At 37.3% G+C, this 20,537-nt stretch overlaps 1 protein-coding gene across 2 annotated transcripts in view; it reads left to right on the forward strand.

Annotated features, from left to right (window-relative positions):
* The window catches only part of SIPA1L2 (signal induced proliferation associated 1 like 2), a 126,774-nt gene that overhangs the window by 7,729 nt on the left and 98,508 nt on the right, over nucleotides 1-20,537 (forward strand). For both annotated transcript variants that reach the window (XM_044673060.1, XM_044673061.1), the window contains exons 2-3: nucleotides 7,250-7,383; nucleotides 9,596-9,784. In XM_044673060.1, the coding sequence (XP_044528995.1) occupies nucleotides 7,250-7,383; nucleotides 9,596-9,784 (323 nt within the window). The remainder of the gene's footprint in view (nucleotides 1-7,249; nucleotides 7,384-9,595; nucleotides 9,785-20,537) is intronic.

Genomic DNA, 20,537 nt, shown 5'->3' on the forward strand with positions numbered 1-20,537 from the left:
CAGCAGATGCTTGCTTGCATTTGCTTTCAATTTCACGCCCAGTGGTATTTTATAGGTAACTTTTCTTTGGGGTTTTTATGCAATGGTTGAACAAAATTAATATGGAGTCAGATGCTATTAAATTCATACGGGTGAATGGAGCACCATCTTACAACAGTACTATTCTATCACATAAATTCCTTCTGTGGTCAACAGAATTGACTTGATTCTTGCCCTTTTTTACACAGCTAATGTAGCCTTAACCCAGAGCCCCAATTGCATTCTAAAGGAGCTCTGAGCATAGAGGAACTGCCCAGTTGTACCTGAAAAGAGATGCTGTGTATCATCATTCTATTAGTTCCATGTGGCAGGAACCAGGGGAAAACTGTTGGAAACAGATCATTCATACTGTTCTGGGTCCTGTGTACATATGCTTCAGGACCCCTTTTCACATGTAATCATGGGGAGAAAGGGGATCATAGGATCCCAGAAGCCTCCCGTTTGAGGGATTACTTTATATTTTAGACACTTTGATCCTTTTTCTCAGATTTTTCAGGAGAGCAGATTACTTTAGTCTTAATGGAAAGATGGAGGTATTCACAGCTTCCCTTTTGGCACTGTAATAATAATAATAGTGGTGGTAATAGAAGTAGAAGATATAGTAGTGATGATAATAATAATAATAGCTAGCATTTATATAGCACTTAACAGTTTGAAAAGTACTTTGTCAATACCCCCATTTGATCCTTAAGTCCTGGGAGGTACATGATATTATTAACGCCATTTTAAAGATGAGGAAACTGAAACTAAGTGTTTGAGTGATTCATTCTGGATCATAAAGCAAGGAAATATCAGAGGCAGGGTCTGAATGCAGATCTTCCCGAGTTCAGGTCGAGCCTGCTATCTGTTATACCACTTTGAGTAAATCTTGCTAATTGTCATTTATTCAGGGTGGGCAGTTATATTTTTCCAAATCTGACACCTAAGAAATATTGTTCAAGTGTTCCCAAAAAGTTAAAATAAAGGGAAAAACCTAGATTTATCCTTGGGTCTGGACAACATTTATCTCCCTTGTCTCTCTAGTAAATACAAAACATCCATTCTGTAATTGATTTTTCTCTTCATTTTTACATAGCCAGAGCTTTAGAATTTGTATTCCAGAGAGACTTGGGTATGAGTCTCCAATCTAACATGTTAATATGTGTATTGTCTCCGACAAATCTAATTTAAACACTGAGCCCCACTTTGTATACCTATAAAAATGGGGATAATAATATTCACCTACCTCACTAAGTTGAGAGACTGCTTGGCAGACACTACATAAATAAGTAACTAGGTTTGTTGGGTTCTCCAATTGCTTGTTTCTTGCTCTTTCATCCTGCTCACAAACAAGAATGTTAATCATCCTATCAATCAATACATATTAAATGAGTACATACTGCGTTCTAAGCCCCATTCTAGGCTCTGGGAGATAAAGAAAGAGCCCCTACTCACAAGGAGCTTTTATATCTTTAAAGCTATCATGACTACTCAGCTAAACTATCAACTTTTTAAAAAATAGCATTAACTGCATTTTTATAGTAAAACTGTCCAGTTTTTTTCAAAGAATATTAATGGATTTTGGTCTCCATGAGATTTCAATCCAATCAGTGTATATTAAGCACCATTCTGGGAAGATCTTAAAACATGTCATCTGGACTGGTCTTTATCACCATATATTTTTATTTTCCCTCAGTGCCTTGAAACCTCAGTTCCATTGCCACAACACAAGGTAGACTCTCCAGAGTTACCAGTGATTTCTTACCTGCTAAATCTAAAGACATGTCTCAGTCCTCATTATCCTTTGCTTCTGGGCAGACATTGTTTACCATCTCCTTCCTCTTTCATGATGTAGGTTTCTTTGGCTTCTGTGACCTCTCTCTTGATTTTCTTATCTATCTGAAGGTTCCTCAGTATCTTCTGTGAGATCATCATTAAACCCCCATCCTTAGGTGACTTCCAAGGCTCTGAATTCTTACATTTTCCTTTATTTTTCTTTTTTGGTGATCTTATTTTTCCTTTGAGTTGGACTGTTTCTTCACAGATAACTCCCAAATTTATGAAAATAGCCCTAATCTCCACTGAATGTAATGCCCATGTCATCAATCTAGGAATATGCCCTTTTAAGCCTCTTAAGTTCAACATAGCTAAAACAGAACTAATTTCTCTCTCAAACTTGACTATCCTCCAGACTTTCCCATTTTTGAAGCTACTGCCATTCAGGTCACTGAAATTTGCAACTTCAAAGTCAACCCTGACTCTTTGCTCTCCTTCCCCTTTGCCTCCCATATCACCAAAACTTTCAAATTCTATCTTCATAGCATCCCTAAACTCTATTTTCTTTTCTCCGTCATTGATACTTTCTTCACCTTTTTCTTGGACTCCTGAAACAGCTTTCTGATTGATCTTCTCCCCCTTGAAATCAGTCCTCCTCCTAGTTATAACAAGTCAAGATCCCTGTAATGGAATCCTGCCCATGTAACTTCCACATACAAAAAAAAATTTCAGTGGATCCCTATTGCCTACACAGGATATGTATTTATGGGTCATCATTCAGCGTCCCAACAGTCATTTTGGGGTATACCCATGTAGAAGCTTCTATTCTACTTTAGGGACAGCTGGATAGAGTGCCAAACCTGAAGTCAAAAAGACATGAGTTCAAATGTGACTTCATATACCTATGAGCTGTGTGATCCTGGGCAGGTCACTTAATTAACTTAAGTTTGCTTCAGTTTCTTCATCTGTAAAACAAGCTGTAAAAATAGCAAACCACTTTGGTATCTTTGTTAAGAAAATCCTAAATGGGGCACAGAGTCAGAAAGGAGTGGAAAGACTAAATAATAACAAACAATTCTGCTTTAGAAAGATTTGATTTTTTGTCCATAATTTGATGGAATTCGTCTGCTTGAAATACTGAAGAATTTTGGGGAGTATCCTAAATGCACAGATCCCAATTAAGGCTTTCTTACTGTCCTGTAACTCCAGATAGAGAAAGGTTTTTGCAATGCATATTAACAAACTGATCTTTTAGGAAAGATATTCCTTAAGGGCTAACTTCTTTCATGAAGATGATGAGGAAGGTATAGTCAGTATTCATTTTATAAACAGGATATAGGGAGATCCTCATAAATGTTAGAGTAAATATGACATAATTTAATGGCAAAATTGGATTGTGTAAGAAATTCAGTTAACATCTTGTATTCTTTAGTAGAATTGAAAACTTGGCTAGCTCTCATAGAAAGCAGCTACTGAAGCATAAATTTTGTAGATTTTTCTCTCTCTACTTTAGTAACCAGACTGTAATCCAAGTGTGAAATAGCCAAGAAGAGGAAAAATATCCATATAATTTAACTGAGAACAGGAGTGAGAACAACATAGAAATCCAGTATTGCACCATTTATCCAATATGACTAGGAAATAGTTGTTCTACAGAAGTTAATTTTGCAGGTAACTATAGTTTAAGCATCAGTCTTTTGATCTGGATAGATTTGTTCTTTTTGATCCGAAGATTAAAGTCAATCCATACCTTCATATCCTATGTTATGTCCTCCTAAAACTGATTATCTAACATAGAGGAAATGGTTAGAATTCTTGAAATTGCATGGATAATAGTGGAGTAAGTAATCTGTGGAGACAACATTATCATCCCCTCCTTCCAGTGCTTGATGGCTTTTCTTTTTTCAGCCTGAGAAGTTTTTATTTGTCCAAATCACTAATAAAAGAAATGCAGTTTTTTTGTATGGAGTGAAAACTGTATGCTTTAATCTCTTATCTATTAGTGAATGACTATTGATTTCATGTATTTGTCACTTCCCTAGATATTTTGAAAATAAGACTTTCATCAGAGCAACTTGATAGACTTCTCCACTTCCTCCATAATTCTCTTATTTTTAGCTGCATTGATTTTGATTATCCAAAACTTTATGTAATTGAAATTGTCTTATTTTTATGATTGGCTGTATTTTCTTATTTAAGAATCCACTTGCTACATACAACCCATTGGAATTGCTTGTTGGCCCTGGGAGCAGAGACAGAAAGAAAATGAATCATGTAAACATGGAAAAAAATTCTAAAAAATGAATTAATAAAATAATAATGAAGAAGAATCCACTTCCTAGCCATAGTTTAGAAAGATAGCACTTTCATATCTCACTAATTTTTTTCATGACCTTTTAAAGTATTTAGGTGACTTATCCATTTGAAGCTTATTAATAGCACTCTAGTTAGTGTTTATGTTTTGCTTTAAGCCTTGCAAAATAATTTACCTACCTTATCTCACTTGTTCCTTACTGAAGCCCAGTGAGGTAGGGGATGTTATTTAAAGATGAAGAACCTGAGTTTGAGAGCAATTAAGTGACTTGCCCAGGGTTTCACAGTGAGCAAATATCTGCACACAGAATTTGAACTTGGGTCTTCTAGACCTCCAGCCCCACTGCCCATGTAGATTAAAATTTTCCTCTAAACCTTGATCCATTTATGTTGCAAAATTGTGAGTCCTGGCTTTTTTCTAGATAGCTGATGCCACTCAAAAAAGTAGCTCTTGAAATATAGGAGTTGTTATTGCACCATCAACTCACAGGTTGCCTATATGTGTGCTAATCCGTTTCCCCCTCCCTCCAGGAATGGTTCTCTTGTCATTTTCCACCTTCTTCCTATTATAGCCTTTCCCTGATATGGGTGAATTAAAGTCGTTTTTCGTCAATATCCTACCATCTCATTCAGTGTCTGGGTGGTGGCAGCAGTGTCCAAGGCTGTGTTGGAAGTAAGAAGTCAGAGGAAGAACCACAAGGGTTTCTTGGGTTGGATTGCCTGTGCTAAAGGAACTTTCTAATCATGAAGGCAGTCCAGAGTTTGTGGTAATAGAAATTGCTTCTGGGCACTGGGAAATAAGGCATGGGAAGCCTACGCTTCCTCTTAATATTTAGGAAAGGGATATAAAATGTTACCATTACATAATAAATTATTGTACTATAATTTCACATATACTTGCATATTCTGAATTCTTATAGACACCTTCAAAATTGACTTTCAGAATCCTTTTTTTTAATCCACAGTGTATGCTTGCTTCTCAAAACTCACCTATTCAAACCACAAGTAATCTGTAGCTACTTTGTAATCCAGCTTCAAATATTTTAAGTAGAAAATAACTATAATGGAAAAAGGAGAAGGAAAAGGAAATACTCATTGATATAACGCCTACTATGTGCCAGGCACTGTGCTAAGAAAGAGCTTTTACAAATACTTGATCTTCACCATAACCCTGAGGGGGGGGGTAGATGCTTTTATTACCCCCACTATACTTTTATGTGAGGAAAATAAAACAAACACATTAAGGGACTCCCTAACCCAGTGATTCCCAAAGTGGGCACTACCGCCCCCTAGTGGGTGCTGCAGCGATTCAGGGGCGGTGATGGCCACAGATGCATTTATCTTCCCTATTAATTGCTATTAAAATAAAAAAAAATCAATTTCCAGGGGGCTAAGTAATATTTTTTCTAGAAAGGGGGCGGTAGGCCAAAAAAGTTTTGGAACCACTACCCTAACTTCTCAGTTACTTGCTATTATGACCCCCTTTAATACCTTTGAGGAAACTGAGACAGAGATTAAGTGACTTGCTCCCTGGGTCATACAGCTCCTAAGTGTGGTAATAATAATTATAAATAACAGTAATTATTTAACCAAGCTCTAAGCGGATATGAAATTAAGTCCTAGCTACCGATTTGCTTTAACAAGTGGTCTGCTATTGAACTTGGAAACTAAAAAAATCTGGCTTTAAATCCTGGCTTGGAGAAGCTTTGTGACCATGGACAAGTCACTTAGTCTTGGAGCATCAATTTTCCCAGCTGTGAAATAGCACCTTATTATCTCTCACGCAGGGTTTTTTTAAGAGGATTTAACTGAGATAATATATACAAAGTGCTTTGTAAATTCTAAATCTCCAAATAGATGTCCTATCCAGGGTCCTTTTATTCTTCTGGGGTGGGGTGTTACTAGTAGAAATACATTAACACCATTCTATAACACAATTAGCAAGATACAGAAAGAATAATTTGGTGTAAAGACACACTTTCTGTGTCTGATTGGACTTAGGTAATGAAATATTCAAAGCACCTTCTTCTTAGGCACTTCTCACATACAAAGTAGTCCCATAGTTCAAATCCTGATTGTTCCCAAACTCTTCTGTTCTCTGTTGATCTACCTGAGTTCTGTATAGCCTGGTGATATATATATCTGCCTCAAAGTATTCTTCCCCACCTGTTCCTCTGATATTCACATTTTCTTAAGTCCCAGCTCAGATGATGCTTCCTATATAACCTTTCCTAATTCCCCTCATCCCAAAGCAGAAAAATAATCACTCCCTCCTCACATTAATTAAATCCCTTTTACATCTCTTTTTCATATTCACTGCAGCTGCCCTTTATCATAATTGTGTGGGTCACCTATCACTCCTTTAGGTCAAGTACTCATTTATTGTATTTTGTATCTCCTCATGCCTGTCATGAAGTCTTGTGCCTTGACAGCCTTTAAATAGTTTTTTTGAACTAAATGGTTGATACAGGAGAGAACTTTCTAATTTAAAAGGGCTCCCTAGAGGCTACCTTGAGGTAGCTTCCTGGAGTTAAGCTCCCTTGTCCAAGCAACATTCACATAACTATTTTGCCAGGAATGCCACAGAAGGGGATCCTGTCCTGATGGGAAGCTGGACAAGATGATTTTTAAAAGTCACTTGCAAAATAAGATTTTGTGCTTCGGAGACTTTTAATGGTCTAATGATTTCTGGTTCATCACAAGGTCCTTTTAATTCATTTTACGACGTTGTACATAATTTGACTACTCTTTGTAATTAACTCCTTGGGATGACAATTTTTTTATTCATTATTTTGTTCTGTTCTTAAATCTTTAGAATGTAGGATGCCTATTAATGCTAAATGATGTACTGAGCTTCCATTTTAAATACCAATGAAAGAAAATTGCTTTGTTGAGGGACTCCTGCTGATTCCCTACTTCATAGGAAGGAAGTTGCAGGTAGTTTGTGTGTGCAGATCTCTGCTCTAATCCTAGGAACTCAATCTGTTATGCCTTCAGACATTTTTTCCCACGTCGGACAGCCATTGTGTGCTCAGGGCCACCGAGGAGGCTGCTTGTTGCAGAGATCGGACGAACAAAGCCAAACGGCCTGACCTTTCATTCTTTTCGGCTTCTTTTGAACACCTGCTCTCTTCCGTTGCAGAGCACCAAAACTACTTTGGAATAGATGAAAATCTGGGCCCTGTCGCCGTAAGCATCCGGAGAGAGAAGCTTGAGGAAACTAAGGAAAAAGAAGGGTCCCAGTTCAACTATCGGGTTGCTTTCCGGACCAGCGAGGTATTTCTCTTCTCCGTTTACTATCCTTGGGGTGAGAGGTTTTTAAAAACAAAGTGAAATACAAACACAAAACCCCTTGGGCCTTTATTACCAAGAGAATTCCAGTGTTCTTGAATTTTAATCTCCTCTCTTTAAATTATTCAAAGATTTTGTACTTGCACACATCTCTGTTACCCCACTCACCTATCTCACACAATAGTTGAGAGGAATAATTTTAACAACTATTGCATGTGTATAACTCCATGGGTGTTAAGGAATAATCATTTCCATTGCTGCCTTATGCGGTGGGGCAGAACAAAAGGCAGAGAGGATTTGGGACATGCTGAAGAGACACAGGCTATATGCAGAAACAGGATTAAGATGATTTGAAATCACAGCAGATGAAAAGAGGTAGCCACAATAGTGGAAACCATATTCTCACAGGGCTTTGCCAGAGCAGTCATTCCATCTATATATTTTTATTGTGAGAACGCGAATGAGTCTCATGCTTTTGGCAAGTGTTACAAGTACAATTACTACAGAAATAGTACCTTATAATAGTTTTGGAATAAGTTTAATTTGTATTTATTATTTAAGAATTAGACCTTGTCCTTGTACATGGTCCTTTTCTTATAGAGAATCTGAGATCGTTTTAATTTAATTTTAATGATGTGATTTTGGGAACAAACTTGAAGCTAAATTACAAAATATAAATTTAAAGTTGCATGTCATATTTTTGTGTGTGTGTGTGTGTGTGTGTGTGTGTGTGTGTATAAACACATACACTATATACTATATATTTAGGGTCCCCATTGTTCTAAGCTTTCTTTTATTCATAAGATACTGATCCTGTTTTGAAAAGACTCAAATTATAAGTAATATATACATACATACATACATATTTACATGCATACACACATGTATTTATGTTTGAGATCCAACATAGTAGAAGGAGCCAGGAAAATATGGGTTTGATGTATGGCCTTTAAAAACACATATTGGCTGTCAGACCCTGGGCAAGATCCTTAACCTCTCTGTTCCACAGACAACTCTCTTAACATAATAAGTTTCAGTAAAAGAGCTAACATGGGGGCAGCTGGGTAGCTCAGTGGATTGAGAGTCAGGCCTAGAGACAGGAGGTCCTAGGTTCAAATCCGGCCTCAGACACTTCCTAGCTGTGTGACCCTGGGCAAGTCACTTGACCCCTATTGCCCACCCTTACCAGTCTTCCACCAAGGAGCCAATACACAGAAGTTAAGTGTTTAAAAAAGTAGCTAACATGCATTCATTAGTAGATGTGGGTTGCTCCTTCATCTGGAATTCCCCATATCTGGGAAATCATAAGTCTAGTCTTTGCCCTCCTACATACTAGGAAATTCACAAAATAACTTAGAGGCTTTAGGAGTCATCTAATTCAATCGTTTTATTTTATTTTATGTTTTATTTTATATATATACATATATAAACATATACATATACACATATGTATATATACATATTTTATTTATTTATTTGTTGTTTGTTTGTTTATTTGATTTTTATTTTCTAAATGTAAACAAGAAAGTTTAGGTAACTTGCCCAAGTTCCCCTAGCTGGTTTGTGCCAGAGCCAGATAGTTGAAATTCAGTTCTCTTGATTTCCAGCCTGGTCATTGTTTTCATTATATTACTTTATAACAACAAGACGGATTCAGATTAGGGCCTGGTCTGAAATAGGGCCACTGTGGTAGGTTTGGGCTCAGATTTTTATAAGGTGGGTTTCACTCATCTCTTTAGCTCTGTGTCCAAAGAGCTAGTGGGTGCCCCTTGGAAATCTCAGGCAGACCTAAAATTGAAGAAGAGATATTGAGAAAAAGAGGAGAGGGGAGAAAGATAAAGAAGAAAACAGAGTCAGTGGTCACCCCAGGTGCTTCAGAAATGGGAAGCCCAGACTTGTCCTCATCCCTCTTTAATAGGCAGTGACCTATGAGCTCGGCTCCTGTCCCTCTTGGCCATTTGCTCTTGCCATGGGCATGTGTTGTTTTGGACATTGACTTTTCTCTTGTAACAAGGGATCAGGGGGAGAGTAACTGGGAGATGCTCTGCACCCTTTTGTCCCCTTCCAAACAATAACAGCCTTTCTCCACCATTCCTTGGGATGTGTACGGAAGACTAAAATTAGACTTTAACACGATGGCTGGCCAAGTGTTACAAGCTATAAATATTCAGCAGAGTCTCGCGCTTTCCCCCCACAGCTTACGACACTTAGAGGAGCAATTTTAGAAGATGCCATACCTTCCACTGCGAGACACGGCACAGCACGGGGACTGCCTCTCAAAGAAGTCCTGGAGTATGTCATCCCCGAGCTGAGCATTCAGTGCCTGAGGCAGGCTTTGAACTCCCCCAAAGTCTCTGAACAGCTCCTAAAGCTGGATGAACAAGGGGTAAGTCATTTGCATGGCTTTTTTTTTTTTTTTTTTGGTTTGTTTCTCTTAGTTTTTTAAGCTCCCTGCTCCCTTAGCACCCTCCCCACCCACCTCCTGCTGCCTTCTGACTAGTTTGTTGTTATGATACATAAACACCCTGGGATTCCACACCGAGATGCCCGAGACTGCTGGGGGAGTGCCTGAACCCCTTCTTACAGCATGCTGTCGTTTCCACAAATGAGGAAGGCCAGTTGGGTCAGACCAAAGAGTTGTGTGAAGGGGAGTAATATGTAATAAAACTGGAAAGGTCAGCCAGAGCCAGATCATGAAAGGTTTCAAGTGCCAAAGAGAGCAGTTTAGATTTGATCCTGGAGACAACAAGTGAATGACATGATCCCACCGGTGATTTAGGAAGATCTGGTGGACATCTGTGTTAAGGACCAATTGAAAGTGATGGTGAGAGAATCAAAACAGAGAAACGAGACAGGAGGTGATTGTAATGTTTGCTGACAAGTATGGATCTGACTTGAGATTTTCTTTCTGAAATTCATTCATTAAATTTTTACCTACCACGTGTAAGGAACTGTGCTGGAAAGAAATAGGAAAATGAACGACAGGGATAGACACTGACGTCAAGAAGCTTAGAAGCCAGCGTGGAAGCTAAAGCACGCCTGTGCACGTGTTTAATTTGGTGAACATGTGTAGACACTCATCTATGTGTAACGTCACCGTGTCATTTGCTAAGACGACAGAAACAAAAATGGAACTGTTTATCTTTGTTTTTTTTTTTCCCCTCCCTTTTGGAATTTAGGTGATACACTGGATAGAGTGAAGGACCTAGTCTTAGGAAGACCCAACTTTGTTATCTGTGTGACTGTAGACAAGTCACTTAATCTCTCTGAGCCTCAGTTTTCCTCATCAGCAAAATGTGGATAACGATAGTACCTGCCTGCTAGATTTGTGAGGACAAAATTAGATAATGTTTGTAAAGCACTTGGCAACTTAAATTGAGGTAGAAATACTGGGTGCTGCCTTCATTGTTGCTGGTGTCATTACTATCTTCAATAGGAATTAAGCATTCCATCCTAAAAGAGTATTTTTATTGTTGTTTATTCATTTGGGGTTTTCTTAGTAAATATCCTGGAGTGGTTTGCCATTTCCATTTCCTTCCCTGGCCCATTTGACAGATGAGGAAACTGAGGCAAACAAGGTGAAGTGACCTGCCCAGGGCCAATGTCTGAGTGAATTTTAACTCAGGTCTTCCTGACCACAAACTAGTCCTCCTATAAGAGGATGAATACATTTAAATTAGAGTTCATTTGAGGAAGAAGTTCTAGCTAGCTAGTGAGATTGAGAAAGATTTCTTCTGTCAATATAGTCAGGAGAATGTGGGCCGAGGGAAGGCAGAGGCTGAGGGTTTCTGGCCTTCATTTGAGGGTACAGTAAGGAAGAAAGGAGCCCAGAGTCTAAGAGTAGAAGAGATGAGATGGGCCCTGCAGCCCTTTTGTCTTGAATACAAACAGGCTCGGCAGGAAGAGTGGATCTGCTGGGTTTTCTTCAACAAGCATGTAAAAGCAGAGATGGAGCTGTGTGATGGACCTAGTATACCATTTCTTTTTGGGTTTTTTCATATGGACTCTCTCCATGTGTTAAACTACTGAAAAAAAAACAAGGAGCAAAGGAAAGGAGGGTTCAATTCTATCTTTTTAAAAGATATCCTCTTCTTCCTTTAACCTAGGTCCCTTACATTTTATTTTTTCCTTTTTTCTTTTTTTGGATCCAGAGCTCAATTTATAAACTGTCTATGAGGGTCAGCTAGGTATGACAGTATCACAAAGGAGAGAGCACAGGACCTGGATTCAGGAAGCCCCAAATTAAAAAATGGACTCAGATACTTAGTATCGGTGTGGATCCAGCCTCTGTCTCTGTTTCCTCCTGTGTGAAATGGGTGATAATAATGGCACATACCTCCTAGGGTTGTCGTGAGGCTCCAAAGAGATATTAGCCTAGCACAAGCTCTTTGCCTGTAGTAGGTGCTATATAAATGCTTATCCCCTTCCCTCTTTATCAGAAAATGAATCTGTACGGAAAGTTGTTTCAAAAACTCTATAAGTGCCATCATCATCATCCTTATTTCTGATATTATTATTGACGTAACCTAAAGAAAAGCAAACGGAGCTGCCAATCTCTGCCTCTAAGAACATGTTTGAGAAATCCTCAGAAGTGATAGGAAAGAGACAAGCTTCAAAGTCTGGGCAAGAGGGCGTCGGAGAGAGGGTGGGCGAAGGCAAAAGGAGATTTCAGACACAGAGTAGCATGAGAAAACTTGAACATTAGACGTTCGAGAAATCTTATAAAATAGCAGATAGTCTAGTTTAGCAAAAATATTGAGGACATGAAGATTAGAAGGAGAAGGTAGGTTTGCTGGTAATCAGTCCGAAGGAATGAAGCAGGAAGAGACGGGAAGCCAGTTGAGAAGCTTTCCTGATAACAGATCCTAGGAAAGGTGTAGAGAGCCTGGAAGGGGGACAGTGGGAAAGGAGAGGTGGCTGGTTTTCATGGGGCAGGCCAGTCACTTTGTGCTGATAACCTCATAAAAAAATAGTCAATGAATTTTTAAGTAGCTGTCTTCCTTTTGTTGGATTTATGCAACATAAAAGATTGCAGTGATGAATGCTTTCAGAATTTCCATGAAAGGATAAACAAGTCATGTTACTTATGCACCTTTCTATTAGAATTAGTCATATTCATTATTTGACACTCCTTTATTCATGTCTGGTGCAGTAATGTTAATTTGGGGACTGTAGAATGTTTGGTGCTTCAAGTGGGCTGAATTTCTAAAACTGATTATTCTAATTGGACTAACAAGTTAACAATTTATTGTGAGCAGACTTAAAGCAGTCATCTTAAGATTCAGAGTGAATCAACACAGAATCTGTCAAAGTCAAGAATAGACTTGGATTTCGAAAACAAGCCACTTGGCTACCCAGACTCTGAAGGACTAGTATAGGTGAGCATCAGAGTACACTGGAAATTCCTTTATTAGAAAGCTTTATTGTTATTAGATTTTCTTGTGTCCGTGTCATGCTAATCACGAAAATCATACAAAACTTTTCTGAAACAAAGGGAGAGTGACGAAATATGTTTACCTTCGGTCCATGGCGTGCATGAGTTTGAAACATCCTTTTAGAATGACATTGAATATGATTTAATGTCCCAAGAGAAGATATGTAAAGTACTTACACTTAACCATCTTAGTTTCTGTGCCCCATTTTTGTACGTAACCAGTTTATGCTCTGCTTTCTAAAAGTAGTAACAGTGTATTAAGTGACAGAAGCTACATTGATTCTTAGGCCTCGAAGTGTGTACTTGAATTCTTGTGGCCCATAATATCAAAGTTTTAGGGATAATTCCGTTTTCCCCAAACATGAGTCCTGGGACCCCTGTGACTCTGCATGATGGCACATGGCCAGCCCTTTTGGATATTAGAAGAACGGCATTTGACCAAAGTCTCATTGATTGTCTCTTTTGGAAATGAGATGCCATTGAGCTAGCTACTGCATTAAAGAACTGAGGGTGGAATCAAAAGCAATGAGATCTTTTGTATAGCAGCTTAGGATAAAGGTGCCTGATTATTTTGTGCCAGGTTAAGTATAGAAACTTTGAACTTGATCATCAAAGCATTTCTGAGGATTACTCCACTATAACTCTAAATTTAAGGAATTATTGTTGAACATAGGGCTCAGTTTTGAAGTAGCGAAGTACTATTTATTGTGCTTTTCCTTTTGAGATATTTCTAAGATTCACATGGCATTTGTATGAGAAACTTAAAAGCTTACTATGTAATGATTGGTTTATTCTTTGAGAACTTTGCAAATTTCTGTTTCCTGGAAGGTCTGTAAGTTTTCTTGTTCTTTGTATAACATGATCCGACGTATTTCTCTTGCCAGGGTAACAAGTTTTATTTTATCTTTGGAAGAAGAGTTTGTATGTCCTGACCTCCAAAGGAGGGTTTCCCAACCCAGATTATTAATAAACTTTTTTTTAAACCCTTGTACTTTGGTGTATTGTCTCATAGGTGGAAGATTGGTAAGGGTGGGCAATGGGGGTCAAGTGACTTGCCCAGGGTCACACAGCTGGGAAGTGGCTGAAGCCGGCTTTGAACCTAGGACCTCCTGTCTCTAGGCCTGACTCTCACTCCACTGAGCTACCCAGCTGCCCCCCAACCCAGATTATATAGCAGACCAATAAAACATCACCGTCTCTGCCTCACACTACTAAAAGTTACATATATTTATGTGTATATGTGTGTATAAATTCTTTGCTCTGAAGTAGAAAATGTATTTATATCATAATTCATTAATTTCATCACTAAAATTATTTAAATATAATTTAAAAGTTATTTTTAAAGATAATTCTATATTCTACCAAAGTTTTTTGCTTAGGATTTCATTATGGCTTAGGGATGACCATGGTTTCCTGTTCATGGTTCTAATGGTATTCAAAACCTGGTAGATTCTACTGGTAGGTTCATTTTGAGTATGGAATTTAGAATGTATGTTGTGTCTGAAGACTAGTTTAGCTAAATTTGGAGATATTTTCCCCCAGGAAATTAGCCACTAATTGATAAAGTCTTTAGAAGTGATACTTTATGAATTACATGCATCTTGCATAATATAGAGGTTTTTGATTTGATATGTTCTTGAAGGAGATTGGTGATCCTAGTAGGGTTGATTCTCTACATTCTATCTTCAAGATCACTTCCCTGAACTTAGAGAATTTATGATTTTTTTAAAAACATGTTTGCCTTTTGTTTTGCTTTTCCTCTGTGAAATCTTCTAGTTCAATATTTCTGCAGTTTAAGTCATTTATTCTCTTAATTCCTACATCTCTGAAGATGTTCTTAATTTCAGATTCAATTTTTTTCTTCCACTCTGCCATGTGTGAAATGAAGGAACATCCTGGGCATTTCAGAGTTGTTGTTGTTATTCATCTTTAATTTCTTAATTTTTTATCTTATTTTTTCCAATTACATGTAAAAACAATTTCTAACCTTTTTTCAAAGATTGAATTCCCTCCTTTCTTCTCTACCCCTCCTACCCCAATTCCTGCCCAAGATAGTAAGCAATCATGAAAAACATTTTTCCATATTTCCAAATTATTCCTTTTGAGAAAGGAAATTCTAATATTAAAAAATTAAGAAAGTAGAAAAAGTTGCTTTGGTCTGGATTGAGACTCTATTATTTTTTTCTAGAAGCAAATGGCATTTTTTATTATGAGTCCTTTGGGATCATATTAGATCATTGTATTACTGAGAATAGCTAAGTTATTCACAGTTGTTAATTGTACAGTATTGCTGTATGTACAGTATTCTCCTGGTTCTGATTAGTTCACTCTGCTTCAGGTCATATAAGTCTTTCTTATATGTTTTTCTTTCTTCTAGGTTTTTCTTGCCCTCTCCTGCTTGTCATTTCTTATAGCACAATGGTACTCCATTACAGTCACATATTTTATCTTATTCAGACATTTCCCAATTGATAGGTATCCCCTCACTTTCCATTTATTTGCCTTTAGAAAAAAGAACTGTTTTAAATATTTTTTGTACATAGAGGTCCTTCCCCTTTTTATTTTTTTATCTCTTTGTGTTACAAATCTAGTAATATTTCTGGGTTAAAGGATATGTACTGTTTTATAGTCCTTTGGCATAGGTTCAAATTGCTCTCTAGAAGGACTGAATTAGCTCACAACTCCCCCAACAGTGCATTTGTGTCTTAATTTTCCCATATCTCCTCCAAGTTTTGTCCTTTTCCTTTTCTGTCATAATAGCCAATCTGATAGGTGTGGGGATGGTACCTGAGAATTGTTTTAATCTGCATTTCTCTAATAGTGACTTAGGACATTTTTTCATGACTAAAGAGAGCTTTACATATTTTGATGAGTATTTGTTCACATATCCTTTGACTATTTATTACTTGGGGATGACTTGTATTCTTATATAGTTTCAATTAATTTCTCTATGTATGTATTTGAGAAATGAGGCCTTTATTAGAGAGACATTAAAAAAAAATTGCACCGTTCTGATTGCTGTGTACTACACTTCATCCATTTCCCATTGTTTTGTGGTGCCCAAGCAATAAAAAGGAAAATAAGCCTGAGAACCTTCAGGATTCCCATCACTTTATCAACCCACTTGAATATAGACGTCTGATCATATCCTATAGCTCTCCTTTCTCAGTATAAGGGTGATCACCTAACTTTAAGTGTGAAATTAGGCACATAGGCTAGTATAGGTCAACTCTTTGTGCTTACTTGTACTAAGTATTCTACTAATGAGGGGATGATTTGAAGGAAAGGAGAACAGAATTATTTTCAAAGACCTCAATAAACTATTTTTCTAAAAATGCAATTACTTGTGGGAGGGAAGGAGGAAAGGAAAGAATTATTTGGGATTTTTAGTATAAATAGTTTTTAAATTTTTTTTGAAAAAAGATAATTATAGTTTATACATCTAGATTTATTGCAGACGAAGAAATGAAGGAGAAATTATATAGAGAACTTAGCATTATAAACATATACATTGATATATAGGGACTTGAATGTGGCAGAAGACAGAGAAGGATGGTAAAAAATGTAGGAAAAAATGGTTTAGAATCATAAATTGAAAAGATTTGTAGACTACATTAGAAGTTTTATGTCTGTTTTCCTAAAAAGCAGTGGAAACATTTAAATATCAAAAAAGAACAGATGTATTTATACTCTTCTCAAGGAAAAATTCAGAAGTGCATTTATGCATAAACATACATGATCTCCCAACATCATAACAAAATATAAAGCAGATTTGACTGGAAACAACTGGTTACTGAACTGGTTACCTCAGAATCGGCCATCTAGGGGAGCAAATTAGACTTTAATAAGAAATGGAAGAGGAAGGTAACAGACAGAGACATTTGACTTTTCAACTTACCAACTTTAGAAGTGGTCAAACCCACTTCTTTCACTTACACATATATTAAAATAAAGTCTTCATTAAGTTAAAATAGTTTTAAGAGATCTCAGTTTAATCATTTACACTGGGAAGAATCAAGTGAAGGAAGAATGTATTGTGGAGAAATTTATTCCAAGAGCCATGATGGAGGAGTAGAAACAGGGAAGTAAAAATGTATTGTGTTCAGATTATGACATGTATTCAGTTGACAAAATATTAAACAAGTACAGTAGCATATACCTCTTAGATGAGCACTACAAATGGGAAGTGAGCTAGGCACAGATATAAGAGCAAGGAATTAGTCTTTCAATTACAGTTGAATCTGAGGGCCATGGAAAGATAAATAGTGAGTGTAAGTAGATTGAAACATATTGCCAAAAAAGAACTTCCATGGGCAATTGGTAGGAAAGACTAAATATAACAATGGAAAAGGAAAGTGTTCCCCCATAGTGGGAATAACAGATAATCTGAGTGTTGCGCTGGCATCCATGGAATAGATAGATGGATATATGTTTTAGGGAAATGCTTTATAGAATTTGGGGTGAAAAACTTTTAAAGCCACAAGAATTCTTTCCCTATTTTTTTGTTTTCTTTCAGTAGCAAAAGGTAGAGAGAGAAATGAACTTCATGCTTTCTTGCAAATGGGACTTACTTGTGGGCGAATTGCTTATATAAAGCACTGGACATCTCATCATCTCCATACTCCTTAGCTATGGAAGAAAACAATGGTGATTCAAGACTGCCACTGCACTGAACTTGGCTGGTCTTAGGGATTGGTGGAGAAATTGTTTCTGGGAAGTCACATTTTAGAAAGAGATTTGATTACAGTATTAAGGAGAATCTCATTGGACTGGCAACTTTAGTTTTTGCCTTTATTGCTAATTTCATTTATTGTCCTCTCAGGAAACCTACAAAAGAAAGAAGCCAATTAAAAAAAAAACAACCTATTATTTTTTAAGTGTTTGGTTGTGATTAAAAATGTTTCATACATGCCCATTCCATTCTGAAGAGAGACAGAATGGAAGAGGTTTTTGCCATAGTGGGTTTTATTATGACCTGACTATATATATGCACATTTAACATGGATAGCATGCAAGCCTATTATATTCGTTTCCTTATTTCCTTTTCAGGCTGCTAAACATTTGTTATTTATTTTCTGGTGTTTTATTTTTTATATTTTGTTTTATATAGCTTAATTTTAATATAACATATCTTTTCTATGATTTTATTTTTAATTTCTCAGACTTGGGGTAAATATTGTTTTCTTTTTTTTTAAGCTTACAGTACTTATATTCATCTAGTCAGTCATTAAGCACGTATTAAATGCCCTCTATAAGTCAAACACTGAAGATGCATAAAATGGCCAAAAGATAGCTCCTGCCCTCAAAAACCTCATAGTTTGATGGAGGACATAACATGAAAACAGTTTGTAAACAAGATAAATACAGGATGAATTGGAAATGGTCAATAGAAGGGAGGCACTAGAATTAAAAGGTATTGGGAAAAACTTCCTGTAGAAGGTAGGAGTTTAGTTAGGACTTCTAGGAAGCCACAAGATAGAAATGAATCATCAGATCCATGGAAATTAATGAAATCACCAAATGAAATAGCACAGAGGGAGAAGAAACGAGCACCAGGCCCAAGACACATATCTATGGGACACTCACTGTTCAGAAGCATCACTTGGATGAAGTCCCTGCGAAGGAGAAAGATGATAGGGAGGAGGCAGGGGAAGGTCCTGTGAAATCAGCAAGGTGAGGACCTTGGAGGTGGAGATGCTGAAGCCCTCTTAGAGGCGAGGATGAGGGAAGGCTGGAACAGACATTTATCTAGTGCCTACTCTGAGCCGAGCATTGGGCTAAGGACTCATTTGCTCCTCACCACAGCCCTGGGAAAGAGTTCCTGACTGTCAGACCTGAGCCCAGCAGGCTTCTGTGACCTGTCCGGGGTCCCGGAACCCCGAAGGGGCTGAGGCTGTGTGTGAACGGGAGCCTTCCTGACTTTAGACCCAACCCTTGACTCTGTACCACAGACTGCCTCTCCAAGAAGTGGGAGGCTGAGCTGGGCACTGACCTGATTTTGGAAAGAAGGGGGATATTCTAGAGGAGACAGCAGCTCCTGGCATTTGGACCAGGTGGGAGATGGGGATTGAGAAAAGAGGGAGTGATGGAGAGACTGCAGTGACACTAAGGATGTAGACGCAGGAAGGAGACCCCGGCCTCAGAGCCAGAGGATGAAAGGAGACCAGGAAAGAGGTAGACCAAAGATGAAAGGAGTTGTTACCTGTGGAGCACAGAGAATGGGTAGCTTTAAAGTGGGATGTTAATGGGATTAGAGGCAGGGAAGGGATTAAAGGAGTACACAGTAGGAGATAGAGAGAATGGGAATTATTTTTTATATATATACACACACACAAATAAAATTGTTATGTTATGTTGTATTATATTATGTTATATTACATATTGCATTATTTGTATTTATGTATTTCATTGTAATATTATATTGTACGGTACTAGATTATATATTATGTTATATTGTATTATATTGTATTATATTGTATTATGTTGTATTATATTATATTATATTATATTATATTATATTATATTATATTATATTATATTATATTATATTATATTATATTATATTTTATTCTTAATAGCAGGGTGTTAAAGATCATTGGTATGGGGAGGATATGAAAGGATGGGAGTTTGTTAATCATTGGTAAATGAGTTCAGCTCTCCACAACACATGGAGTTTGCAGAGGGCCTTCAAAAAGTGTGAAAGTGGTAGAAAGGTGTACATATTGTAAAAGGGAATTCTTAATCCCCTTCTTTTAGTTTAACTGGGAACCTAGAGGTCCTTTTACCATAGAGATATGTAAAGATATACCAGCTCACTCTGAAAGGAAATAGAAACCAGAGAGACAGGAAGTGGGGGAAGAAGGGGAAATAAAAGGCTAGTGAGAGGACTGGAGGGCTTTGGGCTTTTTGACCTTTTCTGGGTTGGGAGGTAGTTGGTAGTTGGTCCTCTGGGGTTGGTTGCTGGTGGTGTTAGTTGGTGATTAGTTGTTGGTTGTTAGTTGTTGGTTGGGATCTATATCTATATCTATATCAATATATTTGTATATATCTTCTGCCTGGTGAGCTGAGCTGAAGGGTGATCAGCTGGACTTTCTCTAACAGCAGTTATAGGTAGTTATAGGGTAGCTAGTTAGGTATTAGGCAATTTCTTTATCTCTCTCCTACATTTCTCTCCTTTACTATATTCATTTTATTATATTTTTTACTACCTCTATTTTAATAAAACTAAATTGTTAATTGTTAAAAGCTGCTAGAATTTTTCTTTTCTCTAGCTTAAAGGGATAATATTAATTTATAACTCTACTATATTCTCATTAAAACTAAATTATTAAAAGCTGCTCACTTATTTTGTCAAAACTCCTAATTTAACCCTTACAATATACTTTATTTAATGTAAGTTAACTCTTTAAAAATACAGATTTTTCACAAATACATCATTTCAAATTACACTAAGGAAGCATGTTGTTCAGTTGTTTATCAATCACATCTGAATCTTCATGATGCCATTTGGGGTTTTCTTGGCCCAGATAATGGAGTGGTTTGCCATTTCCTTCTCCAGCTCATTTGAAAGAGGAAGAAACTGAGGCAAAAAGGGTGAAGTGACTTGTCCAGGGTCACCTGGGTAGTAGGTACCTGAGGTTAGATTTGAACTCAGGAAGATGAGCCTGTCTGGCTCTAGCCCACCCCGACACTATCCGTCATGTGC

The sequence above is a fragment of the Gracilinanus agilis genome, chromosome 4 (genome assembly GCF_016433145.1).
Source record: "Gracilinanus agilis isolate LMUSP501 chromosome 4, AgileGrace, whole genome shotgun sequence".
NCBI classification, from domain to species: Eukaryota; Metazoa; Chordata; class Mammalia; order Didelphimorphia; family Didelphidae; genus Gracilinanus; species Gracilinanus agilis.